Raw genomic sequence first — 23,425 nt, forward strand, 5'->3', positions numbered from 1 at the left:
TATGGATGGATGGATGAATAATAACAGTGAAAACGTGTTCATAATTTCAATGCAAAAAAAATTCAAAGGTGGTAAAGTTTCAAAGTCTGATGAGACAGATTTGCGTCCATAACAGAGTAATGCTGGAGTAATTTTTAACATATTGTGGATACATTTTACATAACATTACATCAGTAAAACAAAGGGTGTCCATTAGAGAGTGGGCTACAGTGGTCGCAGATTCCTCCTGTCCATTTTCCTCTTTCCTTGGCTTATGATTATATATGTATACATCATCAATTGAGAATCCACTATTGAATTATTAAAATGGGCAAACCATAAAAGAGATAGCGGTAGATAGAGAGAGACCAAGTGTGCAGTGGCCCTGTGACAGCGGGTGTGTGTGGGGGCACATGATTGAGCGCTGTGGGGCACATTTAGCCTGGATCAGCTTCTCTCAGATTGCAGTTTTCTTGCACCCTCCAGCTTGGGTTGAATATTTGGGTGGGTTAATAATATCATTTCAAGTTAACCCCTCGTATCCTGCACTCAGCAGTTCATCGTAAGTGTAAGCATTGGTTATGAAAGGGTACCTGCCAAGTCATTTGATTGCACAAGAGACGTTCCCTGAGTGCTAATAAAGAGTGTAACAGCACTCCGTTTTGCCAGTGTGTTTTATTAGCAGTTTATGAAGCACTAAAACACTAGGCGGGGGGTTTATAGTGCGCTCTACAGCAGCAGCAGTGACCTTGAGCGTTGGGTGAGTTTTAATACTTACACAGATTTCTGAAAGGCAGAAACACACCCTGCATGGGGCACCACACACACACCTGTGGCCAATCCACGTACTAATGTATGTTTCTGGACTGTCCTTTAAGAGCAAACAATGCAACATGTACCATATTACATTTGCGAATCGTGATGAGACACAGTGCAGCAGAAACAGTGGCTAAAAACACAAGGCTACAGTGTGTGCTTATGCTGCTTCGGCCCTGGGGCCTGTGTAGTGGAAGTTTCTCATACGTTGTACGTATCCGCTGTAAAGCAGAGTTACTCTGTGTTTTTGCTCCTGCTGCTGTAGTAGAGCATGAGCCTGGGGCTGAGCCGGTGCGTGACCCCTTCTAACCCCCCGCTCTCTTCCAGGAGGAAATGTGACATGATCATGCGGGGATCAGAGCTCCAGCCGGTCACGCGCTAATCCCCTATTTAAACTCCAGCGTGCTCATTTGGCTTTCGCTCGGCCAATCACAGTGACGCAGGAGTGGGTCTGGGATGGAGAGGAGTTTGGGGAAGGCTTGTAGTTGGGTGTAGTTTTAAGAATCCAGAGACTCAAGGAGCGATACCTTCAACTGTAGACATCAGTGAGTTTCCACCAGTGAGTTTCGAGCTGCGACAATGTGGACGTACGGAATCTTGGTTCTGCTGTGGGTCGCTATCGTCCGAGCCCAGTTCCCCAGGGTCTGTGTGACTCCGGAAGGGCTCAGGAGCGGTGAGTGCTGTCCGTCTCCTTTCGGCCGGGCTGCCGACCCGTGTGGTGTGAGTTTGAGGAGGGGTCAGTGCGTGTCGGTCAGAGTGGACTCACGGCCTCATGGGCCGCAGTATCCTCACGACGGCAGGGATGACCGCGAGCGCTGGCCAATCAGGTTCTTCAACCGGACCTGCCAGTGCACCGGCAACTTCTCCGGACACGACTGCGGCAAGTGCAAACACGGCTTCACCGGGCCCAACTGTGACCAGCCTGTACCTGTGGGTGAGGGAAACTTATACGTTTATCATCTGAAACTCATAGACGTATATATAGCTGCGTATTTAATTCTATTGAATTCCTATGACATAATTCCTCTTCTGGGAATAAATTTGCCTGAGTTTAACAAAGGAAATGAGATATAAAATGTGATATAACATTCACTCAGCTCTGATTTCAAAAGGGGTGCCTTGAATAAATGTGCCCCTAAGGCGTGGTTTTATTCATTGTGGTCATTTATTCAGGTTTGTTTCAAAGCCAGAATGTACTGGGAATTGCATTGTTGCTGTTGTAAGAAACGCTCCCCTCTCTAAAAGATAAACAAGCTCATCTTATTTTCTTAAATGTGAAGGCTTTAATTAGTTTGTCCTTTAACCTGAAAATAACAAGTGTTTCTAAAATAGCTTATGAGCTTTTGTAAATATTAGCTCGGGGATTTAATGTCTGTGAAAGTGACTCCAGTAAACACTGGAAAAGTTGGCTTTGCTCAATTGCTGTCAGTCCATTCATCATGAAGTATTTACATAACGTAAAGAGCAGCCGGTGTAAAACAGGAGTTGTCTTATGACAGTGAGAAATGAGGAGAAAAGGGAACTGACCCCTGAAATCCTGAAATTTAATTTAGTTTCACGCATGAAGAAACCTATCATTATTCATCATTATCCAGCTTCATCATACTGTAACCAGCCCACCTCTCTCTCTCTCTCTCTCTCTCTCTCTCTCTCTCTCTCTCTCTCTCTCTCTCTCTCTCTCTCTCCCAGTCAGGAGGAATGTAATGACTATGAGCACGAGTGAGAAGCAGCGCTTTGTCGACGCTCTGGATCAGGCCAAGCGCACAGTTCACCCCGACATCGTTATCGCCACACGCCGCTTTTCAGAGATCTTCAGTCCTGATGGAGCCACCACACAGTTTGAGAACATCACCATCTACAACTACTTTGTGTGGTCTCACTACTACTCGGTCAGCAAGACCTTCCTGGGGGGTGGTCAGCCCAGTTTTGGAGGAGTTGATTTCTCTCACGAAGGCCCTGGGTTTGTCACCTGGCACCGCTTCCACCTGCTTCAGCTGGAGAGAGACATGCAGGTGAGAAATAAGAGCGGTCTACTGCTCAGTTGTTTGCTCATTGCTGGATCTGGAGACTTCATGGTGACCTTCTGGATCTGAGCAGCAGGAGAGACTGAAGTCTTGTTGTTATCCATGAGAAACTACAGAAGCGTTAAGGAGAATCTACAGAGATATTAAGACAGTACATAGGTTTTAATGTGGAGCTAAATATACTAAGGTGGAACTACAGAGATATTAAGGTGGAACTACAGAGATATTAATGTGGATCTACAGAGATATTAAGGTGGAACTACAGAGATATTAAGGTAGAATGACAGAGATATTAAGGTGGAACTACAGAGATATTAAGGTGGATCTACAGAGATATTAAGGTGGAACTACAGAGATATTAATGTGGAACTACAGAGATATTAAGGTGGATCTACAGAGATATTAAGTTGGAACTACAGAGATATTAAGGTGGAACTACAGAGATATTAAGGTGGAATGACAGAGATATTAAGGTGGAACTACTGAGATATTAAGGTGGAACTACAGAGATGTTAAGGTGGAATGACAGAGATATTAAGGTGGAACTACAGAGATATTCATGTGGAACTACAGAGATATTAAGGTGGATCTACAGAGATATTAAGGTGGAACTACAGAGATATTAAGGTGGAACTACAGAGATATTAATGTGGAACTACAGTGATATTAATGTGGAACTACAGAGATATTAAGGTAGATCTACAGAGACATTAAGGTGGAACTACAGAGATATTCAAGTGGAACTACAGTGATATTAATGTGGAATGACAGAGATATTAATGTGGAACTACAATGATATTAAGGTGGAACTACAGAGATATTAGGGAGAAGTTACTGAGACATTAAGGTGGAACCACAGATATATTAATGTGGAATTATAGAAATATTAAGGAGCCTACAAAGAAATTAACAAGGAACTAGGTATTTAAGTAGGAACTACAGAGATAAGCAGGTGGATATCGATTTAAAATTGCCTGAGATATGAGATATAGTGGGAAGGCTAATGTTTGTCTATCATAATCAGCAAATAGACTGTAGAGAATGAGATTCAGCCTGTAATTAAGTGAACTCTCTCTGAAACAAAGACTCTGTTGTTGAGGCTGATACTCCTCTGAATGTGATTTATTCTCTTAGCATTACAAATAGGATTAGTCCATGCCATTAAACACAACACACTCCTTACAGAGGGAACCGCAGCTTTCTGCATAAAGAGTTTGTTCTCTCTTCACTGCTGTAAAAGCTTCTGCTTTTCTGGGAAGGATTAACATCAAATGTTCTTTTTTAATTGTGTGTAATTGAATTTAACACTGCATTTTGAAGTCAATGCCATGTTTACAATAGCTTTCGTAAAGGGTCTCTAACACAACCAGGCCACAAGGTGTCAGTATAACAGCTGCTTCTTTATCTGAAGAAAAATCACTGGGCCTAAAGATCTTTTAGGATGCATTACAGACAGTAAAAGAGTTAATGTCGGTGGTGTGTTAAGGACATGCTGGGAGACCCGCGCTTCGCTCTGCCGTACTGGAACTTTGCTATCGGAGGAAACGTGTGTGATATCTGCACGGACGATCTGATGGGAGCTCGCAGCAACTTCGACATGAACAGCATCAGCTCCAACTCCATCTTCGCCCAGTGGCGCGTGGTGTGTGAGGGTGTGGAGGACTACGACACCCTGGGAACCATCTGCAACAGTCAGTACACCTCCATCGTAATCACAGTATCATCACAAGGCATCAAATAACGTCACATGACATCACCATATTTCACTCCCACAACATCACTCTCATTATCGCATTAGTCTCGCATCACTTTCTAATCAACTCTCTCTCTCTCTCTCACTCTCTCTCTCTCTCTCTCTCTCGCTCTCTCGCTCCCCCTCTACCTCTGTATAAGGTACTGAGACCAGTCCTATAAGGAGGAATCCCTCTGGGAATGTGGCTCGTCCGATGGTGCAGAGACTTCCAGAGCCTCAGGATATAACAGCCTGTTTGGAGGTGGCAACTTTCGACACTCCACCTTTCTACTCCACCTCCTCAGAGAGCTTCAGGAACACCATCGAGGGTGAGGAAACACACACACACATACAAAGAGAGAGAGAGAGAGAGAGAGAGAGAGAGAGAGAGAGAGAGAGAGAGAGATACACACTCCTAAAATTTTATTTATGTTTTTATACTCCATATTGCCACTTGCTTTCTCAAAATCTCAGGTTATATCAGGTTATGTTATTGTCATGACACACAAAACTGTCTTGTTTTAACTGACGTATTAAGACTGTATCAAGCTCCACTTCTCCAGTTCTGCTCTGAAGTGTTCTTGTCCGGACTGTTACACTGTTAGAATAATTGTCACCCTCTGCTGCTCACAGCTGGAACTGCATTTAGTCCCCAGTGATGGATAAACTACAAGACTGTCTTTCAGTTACAATCAGCATTAATCAGGCATACACTCGTAAGGACATTTAAGGTTGAAGGCGACTGGCGACTAATCTGATATTTTATTTACAAACACACCAATGCTGATACATATTCATTCATTATCTGTACCCCTAATCCAAGTCAGGGTTACAGTGGGTCCGGCGCAAAGCAGGAATACACCCTGGATGGGGCGCCAGTCCTTCACAGGGCGACACACACTCACACCTATGGACACTTTTGAGTCTCCAATCCACCTACCAACATGTGTTTTTGGAGCGTGGGAGGAAACTGGAGCACCCGGAGGAAACCCACGCAAACACAGAGAGAACACACCACACTCCTCACAGACAGTCACCCGGAGGAAACCCACACAGACACAGAGAGAACACACCACACTCCTCACAGACAGTCACCCGGAGGAAACCCACGCAGACACAGAGAGAACACACCACACTCCTCACAGACAGTCACCCGGAGGAAACCCAAGCGGACACAGGGAGAACACACCACACTCCTCACAGACAGTCACCCGGAGGAAACCCACGCAGACACAGAGAGAACACACCACACTTCTCACAGACAGTCACCCGGAGGAAACCCACGCAGACACAGGCAGAACACACCACACTCCTCACAGACAGTCACCCAGAGGAAACCCATGCAGACACAGGGAGAACACACCACACTCCTCACAGACAGTCACCCGGAGGAAACCCACACAGACACAGGGAGAACACACCACACTCCTCACAGACAGTCACCCAGAGGAAACCCATGCAGACACGGTAATGAAATACATGATCTAATGTACTGTAGATACTAATATCAATATGGTGTGTGCTGTTGTTTCTAGGTTACAGCGCCCCAGAGGGGACGTATGACCCGGTGGTCAGGAGTCTGCACAACCTGGCTCACCTGTTCTTGAACGGGACAGGGGGGACAACACATCTGTCACCTAATGACCCCATCTTCGTCCTCCTGCACACCTTCACAGATGCCATCTTCGACGAGTGGCTCCGGAGACACCCAGGTAAAACACCCACACACACACACACAGGAGACACGAGACACTTATAACAGGCTGTATATTAAGAACTGTGTATTAACTATAGCACTGTGTAACACTCATGTATGGCTTAACGGTCATAAATAACATCATATGATTCCAGAGGCTGCTATATATCCTCTGGAGAACACTCCCATTGGCCACAACAGGGAATACAACATGGTCCCGTTCTGGCCTCCCATCACCAACGCTGAGATGTTCGTCACAGCTCCCGAAAACCTGGGCTACTCCTACGAGGCCGACTGGCCCGGTACGTATCAGAGCATGTTTATTCTTGAGGTCAGTTTTCACTCTGCTTAGAGAGCAGGGGTGCACAATGATGTATCCACAGATAGCTGCTTTAAAGTGGTACTAAGTAGCTCTTTAATGACTAAAGTTATTCAGTAGAGCACCAAAAGTGCTTCCAATATTGATGTGTCAAAGAACCCCTTCTGAGCCCAATACTGATGAATTTCTAAATTCCTGAGTAAATCTGTGTTTCCCTTTAAAGCGGTTGATGCTATATATTGGTCACTAATTCTTATCTGTGTTTAATTCAATGGTGTCTTTGGAAAAGTCACAAATTCAGCCAGACGTTCAGCATATTTTAACACGTACCGACGCGTTTATAATCTCTGTTTCCTCCTTCAGCTCGCCCCATCACTCTGACTGAGATCATCACCATCGGCGTGGTAGCGGCCCTCATCGTCGTGGCGGTCATCTTCGCCATCACCACGTGTGCTGTCCGCTCCAGGACGTCGTATAAGATGGACGGAAGGCAGCCACTGCTTGGGGAGCAGTATCAGCGCTACGATGACCACGACAGGCACGATAAGACCCAGTCCGTGGTCTAACGCTGCCTCAGACCCTACGCTGTGTCTCACATCATTTTGTACCGTTTCTACTTAGAGAGCCTCCTACCCACTATCTAGAGAACGAGGCCCACCCTTGAACGTTTTGTATTGTGTTGGTAATTGTAACGGAGACGTGCCTCAAGCCATAACGTAGCCAAAGTCTGGGCACGGCTCCTAACATAAAAATAAAGCATAGTTCCACTTAGTCCTACATTTATGTTTCAAATGACTCACGGTGTTTAGGTGCTAACACGGCTTCAGAAATTGTTCTGTGTAAATTGTGTGAAAGGAAATTTGTAACTGGTGCATATTTAACTGTTTTCCATGGAATTAAAGCTCTGTAGACTAATTCTGTGACCATAATAAAATACTGTATTGTGTCGTATGAATGTGCTTGCAGTCTCAGAAGTGTATGACATGTCTAAAAGTTTGACACCACTCACACTAGTGACTTCCATCCATCCATCTATCCATCCATTTTCCACCGCTTATCCGGGTCCGGGTCGCAGCCGTTCCCAGGCCACTCGAGACATGTAGTCTCTCCAGCGTGTTCTGGGTCTTCCCCAGGGTCTCCTCCCCGTTGGACACCTCACCAGGAAGGCGTCCGGACCAGACGCCCGAACCACCTCAACTGGCTCCTCTCGATGTGAAGGAGCCGCAGCCCCACTCCGAGTCTCTCCCGTGTGACTCCAACTATTTTAAAAAGTCCTGGTAGGAACAAATGTGGGAGAAATAAACAAGTGCTTAGCGCTTGAATAACTCTCATAAAAGGCATGAGACTGTGGAGCAGTGGAAGTGTGTAGTCTTGGTCGTGCTGTTTGAGAGTGAAATTGATGTGTCACTTAAGAACCTCCATGTATATCCCAATATGTTCATTCATTCATTCCTTATCTGTGACCCTTATCCAGTTCAGGGTCGCGGTGGGTCCAGAGCCTACCTGGAATCATTGAGCGCCAGTCCTTCACAGGGCAACACACATACTCACACATTTACTCACACACTCATACCTGTGTTTTTGAACTGTTGGAGGAAACCGGAGCACCTGGAAGAAACCCACGTGGACACACCAACTCCTCACAGACAGTCACCTGGAGGAAACCCACGCAGACACAGAGAGAACACACCACACTCCTCACAGACAGTCACCCGGAGGAAACCCACGCAGACACAGGGAGAACACACCACACTCCTCACAGACAGTCACCCGGAGGAAACCCACACAGACACAGGGAGAACACACCACACTCCTCACAGACAGTCACCCGGAGGAAACCCACGCAAACACAGGGAGAACACACCACACTCCTCACAGACAGTCACCCGGAGGAAACACACGCAGACACAGGGAGAACACACCACACTCCTCACAGACAGTCACCCGGAGGAAACCCACGCAGACACAGGGAGAACACACCACACTCCTCACAGACAGTCACCCGGAGGAAACCCACGCAGACACAGGGAGAACACACCACACTCCTCACAGACAGTCACCTGGAGGAAACACACGCAGACACAGGGAGAACACACCACACTCCTCACAGACAGTCACCCGGAGGAAACCCACACAGACACAGAGAGAACACACCACACTCCTCACAGACAGTCACCTGGAGGAAACCCACGCCCCTGGAGCTGTGTGACTGCAACACTACCTGCTGCACCACCGTATATATTTTTATATACTTCTCTTGTTATTAAAAGTACCAATACAGATTCTGTCCCCATCTACAGCATAATATTTATGTGGCTGAACGTCATCAGATCCTCGCAACAATGTCCCAGCGTCTAGTGTAAACACATTTCAGAAGGGTAGAAGCCGTTGCTGCAGGAAATGATCTACTAGTACTTTTAACTAGAGAAATATATGCACATACTTAGGGCTATAGAGTGAATGATACTGGAGACCGGGTGTGTGACGCTCTAATGACCACTAGATGTCGCACCGCGCACGTAAATCATATCAGACGCGTTGGTATTTAGCAGTGAGATCTGTTTGAACTTAATATTTAATACAAATTACAATATCTCCTGGTGTATTACTAGTTATATACTGCTCGTTGTTTCCAATAACAATAATTTAAATGTTTATTTGATTAAATTATATTAGATTTAATGGATAGATTTAAGCGATTTGGGGGCGGGGCTTGATAGAATATGGGTGGGGCTAGACAACATACAGCTCTCGCAAGCGTCGTGGGTAAATAGATTAGTGCGCAAGCTCTAAACTCTCTCTCTCTGTTTTTCTGTCACTTCAGTAGTGCACGCTGAACCCGAACATCTCCAACAGCCGACAGAGATCCTGCAGAGAAGATTAACCCTAAAACCGGGGCAGAGTCACGTCCCCTCGCGGAGCATTCGGATACCTGAGGCTGTTAAGGTTGTCGAGGCTCGCGGAGGCATGCAGGAGGAGGAGAGCCCCTTGCCGGACTTTAAGGAGATCGAGATGAAGCTGGGCAGGAAAGTTCCTCAGAGTTTGGTTCGCTCCATCGCGGATCTGGATCTCCGAGGGAAACCCGAGTCCAAGCTCCCGAATCCGGCCAAAAAACTCCAGAACTCCCCCGGAGGCAGCCAGGAGCTCAGGCGCCTGGAGAGCAAGATGATGTTCCTCAAGCAGGAGATGGTGAGGGTTTCAGACTTTAGAGAATCTTCTATACGTCTCAGAAGGAGGCCTTCAGGAGCCCATGCAGACTTTACATGTTTTCTTGGTTAGAGATGTGGAGGTGTTGTTTGGTGGTCTCCAGTTTGGTGGTTTACCTGCTTTAACTCTTTCTAAAATTGAGTCTGAGAGCAGCTCAGTGAAGTGTGAAGAATAGCTTCTCAAAAGCATGCTGCGTTTACAAAGACCCTCAAGAAAACTGAAGCCACATTTTTTTAGTCCTAGATCAGGATCACGAAGGTCTCCACTTCATTAGAGTTTAATGTATTACATGATTTGAGATGTTCTTCACGTTGTGTGATGAATGGATGAGTAGAAATGATCGAAAATAAAATCTTAGGATGGTTTCTCCTTCCAGAACGTTACAGTTTTGGAGATATGTCCCACTTGGATGGTCAGTAGAACAAAACCGGGGTCCTGGAGGGCTCCAGTCCTGCACAGTTTGATGATCTAACTGTTCGGATGTTTACTAAACTTGGGAAAGAGCTCACGACCTGGGCTGGGGGTTCCTGACCTGGTGAACGACAGACTGTTGAGCAACTTCTTTAAAACCCTGCTGTAGATTTGGATTGGTTTGGCATTTACCTGCTTTACCACTTCGTAAAACCAGGGAACTGAGTCAGTTGGGTTGGAGCAGGTGAATTACTATGAAGGTGGAAGAAAAGCACATGGGTATTAAGCATGTATTTACAGCATAGGGCACTTTAGGGCAGTCCTGCTGTGGTCCTGGGTTCCTCGTGTACAGCACAGGGTGGTGAATTACCAGCTTTAATGGTTACTGAAGTTGGAGAAGACTTGAATCAGGTGTTTCTTTTTTTTATCTGCGCTAATGTTTACTAAATTTAGGAAAGACCCGATGACATGAGCTAGATGGTGCTTGACCCGGTACATATCCAGCCGTGCTGGCCCCGCGTTGAACAACCTCTGCCTGTGGTCTTTACAAGTGTCCCTCACCTAGATCAGGACAGTGTCTGTGTGGTCCTAGAGTGCTCCAGTCTAGAACAGTTTGATGGTTGCTGAAAGCTACTCAAGCGTTTATCAAACCTTGGATAGAGCAAGATTTTACTTTGCAGCTTGAGCACCTGCAGTTTTTCAATTCCCAAGAACTGCAGGTTTAATCTTATTCTACGTTATTCGGCAAGTTGTAAGTGGGGAAATTTCACTTAATTACGTGCAGTTTGGGAATTCGTCTGTCAATGCATTCGGTGTTTAAGCCTCGAGTCCAAACGTTAACGATCTGTTCTCCCTCAGGGGATACGGGCCCTGACCTTAGCTTATGGAAAAGGTTATAATTAATGGCAGTCAAAGTTGTAATGGCACAGAAGTGACGTCTTGCAGCAGGTGTGTTTGAGCAGGTAAACCACAAAACACGGCTGCAACCTGTTGCTTGCTTCAGTGCCTATATTTAGCTTGAGTCTAGTGTTAGAGTTTACGTCAACATACCTTACGTAAGGGCATCCCCTTTTAAAATCTGTCCAGTTTTCCTCAGACAGATTCAAACTCGCTTCAGGTCTGTGAATAGCTTTGCTGGTGATTAAACGCCCTGAGCTCGGAGCTATGTGACCTGAGATTCTGCAGAGATTGTCCAGTGCGGTTGTCACCAACAGTCTGTCGAAAATTGACCGTCTGATAACATCAGGCTCCGCTCGCAGTGGGTCCGGAATCCGACAATTACATCTGGAGAGTGCTGAGAAGCGGCTGGTTCCTATACATTTAGCATCTGCTTTTCTAATAATCCTGAAAATCTACAGTGGAAACAAACGTCATCCCCAAACACTCCCTTTTCTAACCACAAAACCCACAGTCTGTTTTTAAACCTGGAGGCTCTGGTGCTAAAAGGGGCTTTGTGAATGTATGGACAGGACTGAGAATTGTGTTCTACTCAGAAACTCGACTTTTTAATGGCCTATTCATCACCAGAGAAAACACACATTTGCAGGTGATCTTAAAGCTGTTCACACATCATTGACACTCCGTCTGGACGTTCACACATTGTCCAGTGCGCTGTGTTGTTTCACAGAGCTGGAGGGAAAGATTTCATACTTGTGTCTTGCCTATAGAAACTGTGTCAGGCTGTTGGCTTGAACTGGGAGTAGTTTTTCAATGAGAATAAAAACAATAATATGTATATATATATATATATACCGTAATAATAATATATATATAATTTATTCATTCATTGTCTGTAAGTTCAGGGTCATGGTGGGTCCGGAGCCTACCCAAAATCACTGGGTGCAAGGCAGGAACACACCCTGGAGGGGATGCTAGTCCTTCACACAGCAACACACACACTCACACCTACGGACACTTTTGAGTCGCCAATCCACCTACCAACGTGTGTTTTTGGAGCGTGGAAGGAAACCAGAGCACCCGGGGGAAACCCACGCAGACACAGGGAGAACACACCACACTCCTCACAGACAGTCACTCCTCACAGACAGTCACCCGGAGGAAACACACGCAGACACAGGGAGAACACACCACACTCCTCACAGACAGTCACCCGGAGGAAGCCCATGCAGACACAGGGAGAACACATCACACTCCTCACAGACAGTCACCCGGAGGAAACCCACGCAGACACAGGGAGAACACACCACACTCCTCACAGACAGTCACCCGGAGGAAGCCCATGCAGACACAAGGAGAACACACCACACTCCTCACAGACAGTCACCTGGAGGAAACCCACGCAGACACAGGGAGAACACACCACACTCCTCACAGACAGTCACCCGGAGGAAACCCACGCAGACACAGAGAGAACACACCACACTCCTCACAGACAGTCACCCGGAGGAAACCTACGCAGACACAGGGAGAACACACCACACATCAGTGATACCATTTGTTCATAAACGGAGCAATAGAAATGGTCTTAAATTACTTTAAATAACATATAAATTTAGAAATATTTTACTTACATTTTTACTGTATATATTCGGAATGTGTGAGTGTGTGTGTCGCCCTGGGAAGGACTGGCGCCCCCTCCAGGGTGTGTCCCTGCCTTGCACCCAGTGATTCCGGTAAACGCTCCGCACCCACCGCCGCAAACCTGAATTGGATAAGCGCTCACAGACAATGAATGAGCGAATGAATGTATATATTTAAAACAGGGCAAGACACTTGGCTGACACATATGAGACATGTTGGTAGTAAGCCCCCAGTCTGAGGCTTACAGGCCGAGGGAGCGTCATTAGAGCCGCAGCAGATGGTCAGGCTTTCAGGGTGTGAAAACAGGGACGAGGACCAAAGCTGCCCTTTCTGCATTATATCTGCCTCACAGGAGCAGCTAGACCAGCCTTTATTACCCCTTAGTGTAACAAGAGAGGATGGATCAGTTTCGGTAAAACTGATGATAAGACGTATGCATAGTAACATTATTTGCATTATTTGCGTTAACGTCCCTGCTGCCGCAGTAGTGTGTGTATGATCCTAATGCTGTCATTTTTAGAGGCAATAACTTCCCAAGGTATTTTAAAGTCAGCTATAAACTATATGTTAAGTTTGTAATTATTTATTTTAGCATACACTAAAACTAACAGTGAAGGATCACAATTATTTTTAGGCAAAATAACAGTACTTTTCGCAATACAATCTGTATTAGGGATGATAAGACAATTTGAACCTGGAGGTTGTGGGTTCGATTCCTGCTCCGGGTGACTGTCTGTGAGGAGTGTTGTGTGTTCTCCCTGTGTCCGCGTGGGTTTCCTCCGGGTGACTGTCTGTGAGGAGTGTGGTGTGTTCTCTCTGTGTCTGCATGGGTTTCCTCCTGCTGACTGTCTGTGAGGAGTGTGGTGTGTTGTCCCTGTGTCTGCATGGGTTTCCTCCGGGTGACTGTCTGTGAGGAGTGTGGTGTGTTCTCCCTGTGTCCGCGTGGGTTTCCTCCGGGTGACTGTCTGTGAGGAGTGTGGTGTGTTCTCTCTGTGTCTGCATGGGTTTCCTCCGGCTGACTGTCTGTGAGGAGTGTTCTCCCTGTGTCCGCGTGGGTTTCCTCCGGGTGACTGTCTGTGAGGAGTGTGGTGTGTTCTCTCTGTGTCTGCGAGGGTTTCCTCCGGGTGACTGTCTGTGAGGAGTGTGGTGTGTTCTCCCTGTGTCTGCGTGTGTTTGCTCCGGGTGACTGTCTGTGAGGAGTGTGGTGTGTTCTCTCTGTGTCTGCGTGGGTTTCCTCCGGGTGACTGTCTGTGAGGAGTGTGGTGTGTTCTCCCTGTGTCTGCGTGGGTTTCCTCCGGGTGACTGTCTGTGAGGAGTGTGGTGTGTTCTCCCTGTGTCTGCGTGGGTTTCCTCTGGGTGACTGTCTGTGAGGAATGTTCTCTCTGTGTCTGCTTGGGTTTCCTCCGGGTGACTGTCTGTGAGGAGTGTGGTGTGTTATCCACGTGTCCACGTGGGTTTCCTCCCACAGTCCAAAAAACACACATTAGTAGGTGGATTGGTGACTCTAAAGTTTCCGTAGGTGTGAGTGTGTGTGTTGCCCTGTGAAGGAATATATATCACAGTAAATTCTGCATCATCTGTTATGACATTACCCTGATAAATTTGGAAAATATTCAACACATTTGATCAACGCATCACTATCTATCATCTTTGTTGTGGCTACATTTTGATGCTGCAGTGTATTTGGTGTCAGATGCTCAGATCAGATCGTTTTATATCAGAGTAAACAGCTGGGCTGTTGTGTGTGATGTTACTGGGGCGGTGTGTGTGTGTGATCTCTGGTCATGGCTCGGGGAAATGGGAGAACAGAACATTAGATGCTCCATTTCATTTGCTGTGTGTGTGTGTGTGTGTGTGTGTGTGTGTGTGTGTGTGTGTGTGTGTGTCTAAGATCCCAGCAGCTGGCCCTGGGCCTGTCTGCTCATCCTGTCTGTTAATTGTGAATGATAGCAGTAAAGGTCGAGAGGTCAGGTCTCAGGTCAGTTGTTAAAGGACAGAGGTAACACAGGAAGCCAACACATGCACAAACACTTTGGGCTACACTCTTGAAAATAAAAACTGCTCATTTGTTTGGCCTCGATGTCCTTTTTTGTTTTTGTAGCTTTAGGAAAACCTTTAACTGAAACCTGTAATTTAAAGTAATGTAACTTCTCTATAGACTTCAGAAAGGTTCCTCACTCCCATCTCTCTAAACAGAATGGTTCTGTAGAGAGTTATCCACAGAATGTGTTTGAGATGAACCTTGAATAAAACATACAGCCCTGACACAGTTATTACTAGTTGTAGATGAAGTGAAAGGCAGTATCTTTACTGAAGGAAAAGAATTGTAAAAATGATTTCTGAAGCCGGTTTGTATAACGCATAAATGTAATATAGAATTCAAACATTCTCCCACTCGCGTCATTTTAAAGTAGCTGTTGCATAGTATTCATTCATTCATTCATTATCTGTAACCCTTATCCAGTTCAGGGTCGCGGTGGGTCCAGAGCCTACCTGGAATCATTGGGCGCAAGGCGGGAATACACCCTGGAGGGGGCACCAGTCCTTCACAGGGCAACACACACACACTCACACAAACTCACACCTAGGGACACTTTTGAGTCTCCAATCCACCTACCAACGTGTGTTTTTGGACTGTGGGAGGAAACTGGAGCACCCGGATGAAACCCACATGGACACAGGGAGAACACACCACACTCCTCACAGACAGTCACCCGGAGGAAACCCACACAGACACAGGGAGAACACACCACACTCCTCACAGACAGTCACCCGGAGGAAACCCACACAGACACAGGGAGAACACACCACACTCCTCACAGACAGTCACCCGGAGGAAACCCACGCAGACACAGAGAGAACACACCACACTCCTCACAGACAGTCACCCGGAGGAAACCCACACAGACACAGGGAGAACACACCACACTCCTCACAGACAGTCACCCGGAGGAAACCCACGCAGACACAGGGAGAACACACCACACTCGTCACAGACAGTCACCCGGAGGAAACCCACGCAGACACAGAGAGAACACACCACACTCCTCACAGACAATCACCGAGAGGAAACCCACGCAGACACAGAGAGAACACACCACACTCCTCACAGACAGTCACCCGGAGGAAACCCACGCAGACACAGGGAGAACACACCACACTCCTCACAGACAGTCACCCGGAGTGGGAATTGAACCCACAACCTCCAGGTCCCTGGAGCTGTGTGACTGTGACACTACCTGCTGCACCACCGTGCCGCACCATTATCCTTTTATTCAATAAAAAATACAAATAAAGTAGTTTGAAAATGGGGCGGCACGGTGGCGCAGCAGGTAGTGTCGCAGTCACACAGTTCCAGGTGCCTGGAGGTTGTGGGTTCGATTCCCGCTCCGGGTGACTGTCTGTGAGGAGTGTGGTGTGTTTTCCCTGTGTCCGCGTGGGTTTCCTCCGGGTGCTCCGGTTTCCTCCCACAGTCCAAAAACACACGTTGTAGGTGGATTGGTGACTCGAAAGTGTCCATAGGTGTGAGTGAATGTGTGTGTGTGTGTCTGTGTTGCCCTGTGAAGGACTGGCGCCCCCTCCAGGATGTGTTCCCGCCTTGCGCCCAATGATTCCAGGTAGGCTCTGGACCCCCCGCGACCCTAAATTGGATAAGTGGATAGTTTGAAAATGGCGAGTGAGAACAATTTATTGATCTCTGCTCCAGTAAAAAGTGCTGCCAACGTACATGCATCGATTTGCTCTGTTCTTAGGGAGTTTACATGTGAGTTGGTTTTAGTCGATTTTAAAGAAGGTGGTTTCTTTGTTAGCGATCGTGAATGTAGCGTATTAATGCTAACGTTTTGTCATTTTTAATAATAGCCAACCGTTACCATAAAATGACAAATCAAGTGTTAAACCTGTTCAGACCCAGTCCTCGTGCTTTGTCCCCTGCAGTATTTTTCTGTTAGTCATTGTTTCCTCTCGTCTCAGTGAGTGACCGTGTCCGAAGGCGATGTGAGCTGAAGCTCCAGAGTGCTTCCACACTCAGTTTAATCTTTAATCCAATCAGGGGTTTGTCCTCTGACCCCACCACGGGGCTTGGCTCTGAAGTTAAACAGCTGCTATTGTTCTGCAGAGGTTTTTATGGCACACTGATTCTAATTGTGTGCACACATACACTGTACGGCCAAGATTGTGGACATCCACACACCAAACTTTTCATCTTTGTCCTGTTTTGCAGCAGCAAATGCTGTAAAAGCCTCTTCTACGAAGGCTTTACGTTAGATGGTCAATGCTGAACATGAGCTAGAGGAGTGTAAAACCATCCAGCCTTGGGCTGTGGAGCAGTGGGAGTGTGTTCTATGGAATGATGGAGCTCTGTCGGATACACTTGGGATAAGTTGGAGTTCATGATCCAGAACTAATGAGTACCTCAGTACCTCACAACCAGGCCATAAATAAACTGCCATCATATCCTCACAGACATGGGTAAATCTACTTGTCGTGTACATGTTTACTGTAACATACTGTATGTATTTCTAACCTTGTCTCTTTACTGACACCCGTATCACGAGGACACGTACCTCTGTGATTTATTTAACGACCTGTGCACGTGCAGAAGTGAACAGATATGGTATGGATGGTGGAGGTCTCCGTGTTGTTTTCTTGATTCCTATAAAATGGCTGCTAAACCTATGCTCCCAGATATGTTCTAAGGGAAAAGTGTATATAATATTCATTCATTCATTCATTCATTCATTGTCTGTAACCCTTATCCAATTCAGAGTCACGGTGGGTCCGAAGTCTACCTGGAATCACTGGGTGCAAGGCGGGGACACACCCTGGAGGGGGCGCCAGTCCTTCACAGGGCGACACATTCACTCACACACTCACACCTACAGACACTTTTTGAGTCACCAATCGGAAACCGGAGGAAACCCACGTGGACATGGGGAGAACACACCAAACTCCTCACAGACAGTCGCCTGGAGCGGGATTGAACACACACACACACACACACACGTGCATGTACTATCTGTGTGCTTGATCTCTGATGAATTCCTCTGTGGCTGTGGGGTAAAGTCAGTGTGAGGGTAAAGACAGGATGCAGTCACAATGCAAACAGTGGCAGCATTATCAGTGTCTCTCTCTCTCTATGAGCTTTTGTGTTAAAGCCCAGCTGTGTGTGTGTGTGGGCATGGGATACTATACATCTCACAGTGCACTAAGCCACTTATATTAAACCAGCACACTGCTAAATGATTACACTAAAATTACATTGTGTTCTCGTCTGCTTACAAACGGTCACAGTGTCTCCCCTCTGAGGAGTGTGGACTTGGACCATCCCACCACTGACATGGTTCAGGCCTGCTCTGACCCCACCCTGGCACCACCTGCACTTGATCCTGGACTCATTAACTCTCCTTCTTTGACCTCGTTTCCCTTCAGTGTGAAGTCTCTGTGTTGTTTTCCCCTCTGAGCTTTTCTTTCTTTTATTTTATTTATTTTAGAAAAAGGCTATGCTTGGTTCATGTACCCCTGCCGTTTCTGACTGTGTGTGTTTGCTGTTAAAACAACATTCATGACCACCTCACACCTAATAATCGGGAAGACAGGAGCGCACTGCGACTCTAGCATGGCTCACGTGACTTTATTCCGACACTGGGACCTTGTCAGCGACAGTGAAGTCACTTGAAAAGTTGTTTGTTGTGAGGCTGGGATACGATGTAAACAAAGAAGCAGTTATATAGAGATATAGCCGTTATCTGTCAGAGTCTAAGACTTTATGGGTGTGTCTTTGTATGAGTGTGTGTGAGGGGCACTGAGAGGTTTTATGTGCTGACCTGTGATTGCCCCTTCGCTCTTTTACAAAGGACAAAAGAAGCTTAAGGATACACTCCTTCAGAAGAGCAGTGAAGCCTGAACAGGTCAAGCACTAACACAGCACTTCCCCAGCATCTGTTAAAGATGCTAAAATTATTAGGACATGGGAAAGCCACACTGTGACCTGCTATTGGTCCACCATCGGTACCATGTCCAATCACGTCCGCACATGTACAGGTCGTTAAATAAATCATGGAGACGGGTGTCCTCGTGATACGGGGTCACAGGAGAGAAACCAGTTTGGAGATATATGTAGCATGTCACAAACTTAATGATAAAAATGTACAATTCGTGACCAACAGTGGCTCATCCAACATTTGTCCTGAAACGACTTACTCAACATTTACATTAAGTCTTTACACATTTCCGTCAAGATTTGATGGCTGTTTAGCCCTGTGAACATTAGTGAGGTCCGGGGCTGAAGTCCTGTTTGGATTTGGATCACGAAGTTCACTCCACCTCATCCCAAAGGTAGTAGACAAAGCTGCATCACTCCAAAGAACATAGTTCCACTGCTCCACAGTCCAAGGCTGGGTGGCTTTATACTCTCCTCTAGCCTACGGTTAGCATTGGCCATCTAAGGTAAAACCTCCTTAGAATGGTATTAACCCATGGTTAATCTCTCCTTGCTCAAGTAACATATTCATATTCTCTCCTAGGAAGGGGTTTCGCAAGATTTTGTGGCGATTAGATGGCATTCAGCCACGTATACTGTGTTGAATGAAGCTCCATCACTCCAGAAAACATGGTCCTGCTTCTCCACCACAACCCAAAGCTGGTGGGATTAGGATCCCTCTAACAGACACTTGGCATTGAGCATGGTGACCTTAGTCTCAAGTGCAATAGCTGGCTTTTATACGGTGTATCAGTAGAAAGTCAGTGTTAAATACTGTGTGAATATATACACTCTGTGTTTTGTACGTTCATATATTTTGCATGTGCAAATATTCTTGTACATACAGAGAGTTTTCATGCCCCAAGCTGTTTTGCTTGGCATCGTCTCGGCTGTATTTTGCATCCCATTTGTGTCCTAATGTCACAGCTGAGCTGTTCCCGTACTTTTAAAGCTGACGTGTTGGGTCTTTGCTCTGTTTGTTCTGATCCGTCTTGTCCCGATACCAATGACAAACAGCGCACATCTCATTAAAGGCAAAGTGTAGCTCCAGGACTTTTGAGGATCTGGGCCTGGATCCCAGTTTCACAGATACAAACAGTGCCTGAGTTCAGATAAAGACACTACAATCACTTACGCTCTCGTAAAGTGTTATAATACATTTTAAAAGAACATCGTCTAAACGTTTTTGGTCAATGTCATAGTACAGGTTTTTTGTGTACTGTGCCTTTAAAACGGATACATGCAAATGACCTCTGAATGCCTGCACTAGGCCCTCTCTATTGAGTGGAAACCCTTTTTCTAACTTCACCATGAAGGAGAGGGTCGGAACTATTGTAGGTGGATTATGGGTTCATATATAAATGTGTTGGTTTTTGTGACATCAATAGTTTAGTCTTTGTTTATAGATTGTATGAAAATAATGTTTATCTGTATTAAATTCTAGCAAATGAACGCATACTGTGAACTAAAATCATTTACATTGTTCCCACCCGCAGGCTCATCTCCGCGCCATCGACGTGAAGCTGATGCAGCAGCTCCTGTCAATCAACGAGGGCATCGAGTCCATCCGCTGGGTGATGGAGGAGCGAGGGGGCGTGGCCAGCCGGGAGAGCAGCTTGAACGGCAGCTTGTACAGTCTGACGGACAGTCAGGACGCCTCCCAGCAAGGCAGCCTCTCCAGCCTTCAGGACCGGGTGGACGAACTGGACGGAATTTCAGTGGGCAGCTATCTGGACACTCTCGGGGATGAGCTGGACGATCATCCGTCTCCCACAGAGCTCTCAGGAAGCTTCAGCGACCGGCCAATCATTGAGAATGACACGTTTAGTAAATCTCCGCTCCGGCCCAGAGTGGACTCGGACGAATACTACTGTTTCGGATAATGCTTCATAACGTGGGCAGTGAACTTTAGGCCACTTCCAGTTTAAACTCGAAAGACCACAGGATGAAAGGAGGCAGGATTTATGCAAAGGTTTAAGCATTCCTGGTGAAATTCCATGTTTTGATGATTTTCCAATTGGAAACAAGTTAACGTATGCGAGAGAACATTAAAATATGCTACTATCTGCTAATTTTAAAGCACAATTTCTATCTATCATACCTTAAAATGTATATTACATCATTTACAGAATAACAACAACCTGGCGTAACAACAACAGAGGCTCAGTTCTCCCTGTTACAGCTCAGCATCACAATTATTCACTGTAATTCTAAGGTAGAACATTACGTAGTGTTTGCTATCAATTCTAAACAAGCGACATTTTACGTGTGTTCACTGTAGAACGTGTGTTAGCTTGGTTTCTTCTTTCTAAAACAACAAAACAGTTTTCTACCAGAGTGGCACACTTTTGCAGATGACTGTAAAGGTTCCTTCAGTAGCAAAAGCAGAGGGAAGGAGTAGCGGACTAATTTAGCCGCTAACATTTGCTGTTGCTAACGTTAGCATTTGCTGCTGCTGCTGCTGATATGTTAATGTCACTGTGATTCTGTTCAAGGTCAGCAGCTTGTGATTGACTGACCCCAAGCCTCTAAAGCCAAAGTCGTGTTAATCAAAGCTCCAGTGCTCCGCGCCATACATATGTTCTGCCACAACAGACTCTAACCCATCATCATTCCTACAGAAGCAGGACGATTTGACATGTACATGTCTCCAGGGAAGAGCTAACGTGTTGTGCACTCTTTTAAAAATGCTTTACAGAAATGTTGTAAAACCTTCATGTCTTATTTCATTTTCTTTAATTAATCTATAGCTTTTTTTCCATTCATCAGCCACAGGAATATATCTGTTGTCAGCAGCATCTAAGAGACTAAAGAGACTACACAGTGTCTGTCCTAGTGGACCATGGGATATTTCTTCAGTAAAAACAGAATTTCAATTACCATGAATTGTAAATGAAGTAGCTTTAAAAATAGCTTTAAATTGTGATTTTTATTTTATTTTATTTAAACGTGTAACACCCACTGGCAAGGCACTGACTATTAAATCATTTAGAGTTTGGTGGGTTTCCTCTGGGCGCTCCGCTTTCTTCCCAGAGTCCGTTGGTCCACTGGCTGTTGGTGGTGTCCGCGGTGTGAGTGTATGAACGACCGTGAGTGAATTTGTGAAATTGTATACAGATGTGAGAGTGTGAGAGACTGGGCGATTGAGTCATGCCCTGTGGTGAGGATCTGGCTTCCTGTCCAGAGTGAGTTCTTGCAATGTGGCCAGTGGTTCCAAATAGGATCCTGACCCAACAGAACCCTGAAACAGAAACAGAACATTAATAAACTAATGAATGAATTCATATAACATTCAGAAAATACCCAGCAAGATTAAAGAGGCATTCTATTATTGAACCATTGCAACATTTACTACAAACATGTCTACTCATGCCCCACGTTCGGCAGCATTAGCCTCAGAGTGAGACTTTCTGGTTTGAAAATAGAACCCAGCCTTCTGATGATGTATCTTGAAGGTGTGTGTTTTTAGGTGGTGGATGCAGATGGAAGGCTGTGAGCTGTACCTCTTTAAACCAATATAATTACAATGGAGAGTGTAGTTATCTCAAACATGGAAAAAGACGGCAGAAAGCTCAAAGCTACGGTTAACAAGGGCATTGGCTTTGGCCTGAAACTCCCTTTAACATCTGTCTAATGTGGAAACAAATAAAGTTATGGTCATTAAATCGTGTTTCTTGGTCAGTGAGGTTTTGTAGAACTGTGGTATTTCAAGTGCAATTTCTGCTCATGCCAAACAGCCGAACAGTTACAGGCTAACGTCATGAAATGGAAATGTTTTCTGTTTTTTTTAATATAAATAATAATAATAATAATAAATTCCACTTTGCCGCTTTCAAAGAAATGACCCCCCCAGTTTGTGGTATTCCTGATGGAAGTGCTAACCCAGTAAACAAGGAACGTCCCTGGACGTTCAAAATAGGTCTAAAAGTAGTCTGTCCGTTAAGGACATATTTTAAACGTCAATGGACGTCCAAAATCCATCTTAATAAGTTAGTTAAGTGGTGACCAATCGATAACGTCAGCGGACGTCCAAAACGCGTTTTAAACAAGTAATTTATTTCGGGACCAATTAATAACGTCAATGGACGTCCAAAATATGTCTAATAGTCGTCTTTTCAATGTCTGTGTTTGGACGTCTTTTCAACTTTCATTTTCAACCTTAAGAGAACGTTGATTAGACGACAGTCATTACGTTATTTCAACGTTGAATCAACGGCTAATTGTTCACTGGGAACACTGTTTCAACAAATCTGAGACTTGTTTGTCCACTTTTTGATACTCTAACTGTGTTTTTATTGTTTGGCTTTATCTCAAACTCACTAAAGACACTACAGCAGTCTTAAGGTTAGTTTTTTTTGCAGTGAATCTGAACTGTGTGTGAGTCTGTTGTGTGTAATGTTCCTTTTATACTGCATTATATCCCGTTTGGTTTTTCCTAATTTATTGCAATATTGTCTTTTTGTTTGTTTTTCTTTTTGTGAAAATGCTTTAATATATTGTGTTCTGTTCTTAAACTGCCTCGTCTCTCAACTGTGTCCTTGTGTGATTTCATTGAAATAATCGAGACAAAACAGACAGAGTGTGTTGAGTTTTCATCTTTAGTTTTTGCACAGAACGTACCAGGCTCACGTAGCTTAAAGGAAACGACAGCTTCTACCCCAGCAGTTAGTTTTGTGGTAGCCTGTGGTTTCTAATTTTGAGTTTGTTTGAGATTACTACA

General features: G+C 45.5%; 2 protein-coding genes across 2 annotated transcripts; both read left to right on the plus strand.

Annotated features, from left to right (window-relative positions):
• The first annotated feature begins 1,374 nt into the window (after nucleotides 1–1,374).
• LOC136682410 (5,6-dihydroxyindole-2-carboxylic acid oxidase-like) lies at nucleotides 1,375–7,132 on the plus strand. Its single transcript, XM_066658880.1, has 7 exons — nucleotides 1,375–1,729; nucleotides 2,485–2,807; nucleotides 4,306–4,510; nucleotides 4,713–4,880; nucleotides 6,087–6,263; nucleotides 6,403–6,549; nucleotides 6,930–7,132. Exons 1-7 carry the CDS (start codon nucleotides 1,375–1,377, stop codon nucleotides 7,130–7,132), a joined length of 1,578 nt encoding a protein of 525 aa, XP_066514977.1.
• A 2,209-nt stretch (nucleotides 7,133–9,341) lies between these two features.
• On the plus strand, nucleotides 9,342–23,170 carry LOC136682411 (leucine rich adaptor protein 1-like). The gene is made up of 2 exons (XM_066658881.1): nucleotides 9,342–9,755; nucleotides 20,202–23,170. The coding sequence occupies exons 1-2, from the start codon at nucleotides 9,534–9,536 to the stop codon at nucleotides 20,586–20,588; spliced, it is 609 nt and encodes a 202-aa protein (XP_066514978.1). The 5' UTR covers nucleotides 9,342–9,533; the 3' UTR covers nucleotides 20,589–23,170.
• Nucleotides 23,171–23,425: the final 255 nt, after the last annotated feature.

The sequence above is a fragment of the Hoplias malabaricus genome, unplaced genomic scaffold (genome assembly GCF_029633855.1).
Source record: "Hoplias malabaricus isolate fHopMal1 unplaced genomic scaffold, fHopMal1.hap1 scaffold_228, whole genome shotgun sequence".
Lineage (NCBI taxonomy): Eukaryota > Metazoa > Chordata > Actinopteri > Characiformes > Erythrinidae > Hoplias > Hoplias malabaricus.